Genomic DNA, 6200 nt, shown 5'->3' on the forward strand with positions numbered 1-6200 from the left:
AATAATGGACCTTCAACTTTTCATATTGGAACAACACTAATTGTAGAGACATATGTTTTACTCCTTTCCTTTCTTCCTTTTTCCTTTTGGGGTATATTCATATTTCCAAGAGCATCCCTTTACTTCTACGGAATCAAATTAATGATGGTTTCATAGTGAAGTTGATGATAAGGTTTGGAATGGATTGGTAATTAGATTGGCACTACAAGTTTCTTGATGTCTAACATTTATAGGTCTCATATACTTGTAGACATATATGAATAAAATTGAATATAATTTTGACAAAAGCAGTAGCATTCAAGCGATAACCAATTATTTAGTTAATATGCCCTTAATTACTTGATCATTTCATTTGACTTCCTTCCACAATTTCACATTGCAGGGAAATAAAGTAAAAATGATCTACAAAATGAACTCTTTCAGAGAATGGAAAACGAAATTGTTTTTAAAAGAGCCCCCAAATTTAGATGTCACGCAAGAAAAAAGAAGGTCAAGGTGCTTCTCCTAAAGCCCACTTGGCATATTATCATGCATATTTTGACGTACCCTACTACTTCTAAGAGAAGCACTTTTCACCACTTTTTATTATCTTCAGGTACGTTCTTTATCCTTGGAGACAAAAGTGTAGGCAGGCAACAAAATATATGATTTGGCACTTGACAACCTTACTGCAATATATAATGCAAGAGCTAGTTTATCATTTATGACAATTCAAATTCATCGAATACACATCTTAATTAGAATCGTTTATGCTTTTGGTCATCTTTTAAAGATTATCTAATTACATCTGATTTAGAATAGTCATCCAAATATTATTAAAAAATAAACAGTAAATTATAAGGATGCTACCATTTTCATAACAATGATTTGTTTGGCACATATAGGTCTCTAAATCGAACAAAGTTTTCTAAGATGAATATTAGATGATGATAAAAAAACATGAATGGTTTCGATTATGATATTTTTATAAGGAGAAATAATGTCATATTAAATATGAATGAGGAGTGGGGTTGGGTTGTAGAGGAGTGAGGGTAAAATGACAATTTACTCTAAATTACTCAAATTTAGCATACGTTGATTCATAATCGAACATAAGGAGGCAGACACATTGCCTTTGCCATTTTTTTACATACAAAATTGTACTTTAGACTAGGGCCTCATTTTAATCTTGCACAGGACCTTCTAAAACATTAGACCGACCATGTCCGTTGTACAAAACTGTTATCACATTTTGCAGATTAAACTGCTCTAAAACCCTCTAGATATAATGTGTGAGATGTTTTAGGTTCGATTATCAACAAAGGCGAATTTGAACTACATTATTGCTAGCTCATTGTGAGGCCAAGCTCACCCCTTCCTCCTTGTGTACATAACATCATTTGTTCAAAAAAAAAAAAAAAAAATCACTCAAATACATCATGTTGATATGTTTATGTTCTTGTTCATAGCTTATGAGATTGTACGTTGTTAATTTGTGATGATGATATGGATACCATAGTTTTTTTAACGGTTTTGCTAAAATATATGCATCTTATATTTTGACGGACAATAAATCTAAACTATTAATTTAAGTTGATTTCGCTATCCAACTAATACAGGGTACATGAACCATCATCTTTTCCTCGTTTGAGCGGTTTCTTTTATAAGACTATGACAACAGTCTCTGTGGACTCGGCCCACGTTTCAGCCTAGGAAAGTTGCCTTTCATGACTAAGAAGGCGAGGATCAAAATCCCATTTGGCATATGCATGCACCGCAGTTAAAAGTTAAAACATATATAAATATGTCACCAGACCTTAAAGCCTGCCAGTTAAATAGTTTCAATGGCCTTTTGTTTTTTTCTATTTCTTTAATTTTTTTTAGAGAACTGTTATTAGCAATTCAAAAATTTCATTCTACACTTCTCACAATTGTATTTTTCTTTCTAATTATAGAAAGTTTGGAGTGCCAAATGAGATTTTTGGAATGTTAATAACAATTCTTTTTTTTTTTTAAAGCTGCACAATCCTTACTTTTTTTTCCTGAATAAACAATGTTATTTATACTAGGGAAAGAGGGTGAGTTTAGCCTTACAATGTGTTAGCAATAATGTGGTTCAAATTTACCTTCGGCAAAAATCTAACCTTAGACATCTGACTTACAAGTGAAGGAATAACACTAGAACCTAGTATTAAGTGACAATCCTTACTTAATGTTTTATTAGTAAATAGATGTTCAACTTTTGCATGACGGCGTAGAATTGAACCTGGTGGCTAATCTAACATTTAATCTAACAAAATCTATTGTTTGACAAAAAAAAAAAAAAAAAAAAAAGAAAGAAAGAAAGAGGTGACTTGTTTCTTCAGAGAGAAACAAAATGAAGGTGATCCCCCGCGGCAGGCTATAAACTTTGTGAGAATGTCACAGCCCATATAAAAAGTACAATTGGAAAGCACATAAATGAGGAAAACCAACATTTTCAATCTTTAATATTAGTTTTTATATGATATGTGCTACTAAGGGCTGGTTTGGTATTGATGTGCTTTGAAAAAAAGCTGCTTCTGCTGTGATGTGAGAATAAGCAGCTGTGAAATAAAGCAGCAGAGTGTTTGGTAAACTTTTTTGTAAAAGTGCTTTTGAAAAAAAAAAAACATCATTAGAGTGTTTGGTAAACTTTTATGTAAAACAGATGTGAAAAAAAGCCGGTTTTTCAAAGCTAGGTTTTGCAGCTTCTTGTTTTTGGCTTTTTTTCATCCAAAACTGTGAAAAAAAGCTGAAGCTGAGTGTTTACCAAACACAAAAACAGCTCCCAGCTTTTTTTGATAGCAGCTTTTTTCAGAATCACCTCAATACCAAACCAGGTCTAAATGGTTTGAAAAGTCAACAGTTAGATCTCATGTATAGAAATCTAATGGATTTTTGCATGAAAAGTGAAACATGGAAATGTAGTTGGAGTTGAATCTCGTAATTTCTGTTTAGCATGTTTTTCTCCTAACAAATGTGGTAGGTGATAGTCTACCATATATATCTGCGACGTGAATATGACAATTAGTTCTATGTGTTTGGTTTTGTGAATTTCCTAATGTGGTAACTGTTATAATTAGGTTAATTTGACCTTTCATAGTATTAGAATCCGCTATAATTCCCTTCACTTTTCAGAAGGAAAAGAAAAAAGCAATTTCCGACTTTGTTTCTTTTCTCAAGGATTATGTTGATCCAATTTCTTGATCAATAAGAAAACTCAAAACTTACAAAACTTGGTTTCCAACCTAAGAAAACAAAGTCAGGGTAAAATTAAGGGTTTCCATGAATTTGCTTGGCGCTATCACATCAATTAGGTCAACCAACCACACACAGTTGTACATTACACAATGAGAGTAATTATTTAACTAATTTTTACTATTGCTGGACAGGGAGAGCTTGAGGTAGTGCCTCAACAGAAATAGTCTGTAACTTGCAATCAGCTGAAAGAAACTGAGCATTTTCTTCAATGGAAATTGAGTTGATTAGGTTTAGCAGAATCTGCTCAAGCTCCTCCCCATCAGTCCATTCATGGATGCCAGCCTTGATGAGTAATGGGTTTTTGTAGATTAGGTCAAAAAGTGGGAAGTTCTTCCTTGGCATCACAAAATCTCCTTCTTTGAGCTTCAAACTCGGGCAGTAATCTCCACTGCCATCACCAAGATAGATTAACCTTTTCTTCCCCTCAGTTGATACAGAAGTCTGGATTCTTTCAATGATCACACTCTGTAAATAATTAAAAGTACAGTTAAATTAATAACTTCATGGTTGGTTAATTTTTAACAATAGAGTCTATTAAACATTGTGTTTTTACATTAAAAAAAAAATATTATACACTAAAGTCATCTAAATAGAGAAAGGGCATTCAAATTTGGATGCGATTAATGTATTGTATGTTATTTATATGAAGTCATTAGTATGCATGAGAAAAATAGTGACCTCATGTAAAAATCCTTATTGATTATGACATATTAAAGATTGGGGGCTGACAAATAGAACACAGTGGTCATAGGATGTCCAGAAAATAAAGCAAAAATAGAGTAATACTTTCCAAGCCTTTTGGACCCAATTGTTCTAATTCTGTTGGTGCATCCCTTGAATATATATATATATATATAAGTTCTGAAAATTGTAAAATTATTCTAAAATATGAATATACCTTGCACATGTTGGGAGGGCAGAGGCTGCAGCCATGAGGGGAATTGGTGAAATCACAGTAAGGTGAAATCCTAAGACTTCCTTCTTCATCAACATAACTTGGGTTGGTGTTGATCTCTGAGAAATATTCCTCTAATCCAAGATGCTTCAAAATTGTCTCAATAAAAAACAGATTTGCATCACTCAAAATCCTCAAATCACACCTGCAAACCCCACAAAAACAATAAAATCACCACAAATTAATTTTCTTATTCATAAAAAAAAAAAAAACAGAGCAGTGTAAAGAAAGAAAAGTTTGGAGGGGGTTGACATACCCTAAAGCGTGAGCTGCTTTAATGGCTGGCACAACTCTTGGATGAATTGGAGTCCTTTTCAGAACCTCCACAGTGTCTTCAATGGTTTTTCCTTGCGAACGAAGCTCCTTCATCATCCTATCCTGCATTTTTTTGTCAAAAATATTAACACATATTAATTAAAAACAACATGAAACTAAACCAAAAAATTCATAAAAACAACATATATATATATATATATATATATATATGCAACATAAACATATGACGAAATTAGAAACGACACATACCATGAGAGAGTTCCAAGGCATGGTGGGGAGAAGTTGATTGAACAAATCAGTGGCACATAATTCATCTACCACCCAATTGTCACTATCACACTCAATGATTGTCTTGTCAAAGTCGAAAACCACCACAATTCCTGCCATTTTTTCTGAAAATTTTTGCACCAAGAGAAAAAAACACACACGGAAGTAGAAGAACAAGCTTAAAGAGTGTTTCTTGGTTGTTATAATTCCTTCTGAACAAAAACAAAGAAGAGAAGGGTATTTATAGCAATCCAAGTGTGTAATTAGTAGCTAATACGGATTAAAATTCTTACGGAATATTACGTGAATAAAGATTTATCTGGAATCGAATACCCTCTTGGCTAATATTTGTTGGGTGCGTGATGGGGTTGTGGCCGTTGGATTCAAGAACTTTCGGATGGTTGGAAGATCGGATGGTGGAGAGTCTGGGGATAAGATGAGTAAAACGCGGGAATATGAGGAATATTCGAAGTGAATTGAGTTCATTCTGGTGGCTGCCCAACTTTGGAACGCACTTACCACTAACAATGGGGAATATTCTGAGCATGCTTCAGTCGGTCATCCTATTTTACCTTTTTTTTGTGGCTGCTAAGTGCTGCGTCACACTCCACCTCTACATTTGGAGGAACCGTGTCGGTTTGGGTTCTATATTTTAATCAAAATCTTTATTAACTATAGCGCTAATGTTAACGAAACTAAATTTTGTAAACTAAATAATGTGTTGAGAGTGCAGCTTGATTCCACTAACTTGGACAGAAGGAATACTGCACATGCAGTACAATATTCCTTGTCAGCTACCACATGGTCCAAGCTCAGATGTGTTGCAGCATGGGCAACTTGCACGCCACCTGATTAACATTTGTTTATTGCATGCATTTGTTTATTGCATGCGTGTGTGTAATGTGTATATATTAAACCATTTGCCATTGGAGCAGATGATGAATAACAGCAACCAAAATATTAAACTTAATATGGTATCAGAGCACAGGCAATCTTTTGCTCTACTCTGCCTTCACTCTTCCGCTGCTATACTGTGAGCAGCAACCAGTGCACTGCAAGCTGCACACTCGCTGCCTTGCCGTCGCAAAGCTGCTACACAGCCATCGTCGCTGCTCTACCTGTCACAGCCATTAAGCACAGCCGCAGAGCACAGCCAAGCACAGTCACTGCAACACATCTTCAGCACCAGGCTCAAGTCCTGGAAGAAGGATTTTTTTTGAACTAGTTCCTCTGTCACTTGGGAGGTGTCGTGGTAGCACTGGCTAAGGATATTCCTGATAGATTGTGGTGTGGCAACAGTTTTGAAGAAGTATTTGCCCACAGCAGTATTTCTCAAAAGCATTATGCCCTTGCAACAGTTGTGAAAGTATTTCCCGTACCAAGGCTGCTTTGTAATATGCAGCATACGAAGAGAAATATTCAAAAGCATTATGCCCTTGCA

At 34.8% G+C, this 6200-nt stretch overlaps 1 protein-coding gene across 1 annotated transcript; it reads right to left on the bottom strand.

Annotated features, from left to right (window-relative positions):
* Nucleotides 1–3249: 3249 nt before the first annotated feature.
* On the bottom strand, nt 3250–4993 carry LOC137708810 (inorganic pyrophosphatase 1). Its single transcript, XM_068447962.2, has 4 exons — nt 4742–4993; nt 4473–4594; nt 4160–4361; nt 3250–3726 (listed from the first exon to the last, which is right to left on the bottom strand). Exons 1-4 carry the CDS (start codon nt 4877–4879, stop codon nt 3379–3381), a joined length of 810 nt encoding a protein of 269 aa, XP_068304063.2. The 5' UTR covers nt 4880–4993; the 3' UTR covers nt 3250–3378.
* Between the last annotated feature and the right edge of the window lie 1207 nt (nt 4994–6200).

This window comes from Pyrus communis, chromosome 17 (assembly GCF_041283825.1).
Source record: "Pyrus communis isolate YQ-2024b chromosome 17, ASM4128382v1, whole genome shotgun sequence".
NCBI lineage: Eukaryota > Viridiplantae > Streptophyta > Magnoliopsida > Rosales > Rosaceae > Pyrus > Pyrus communis.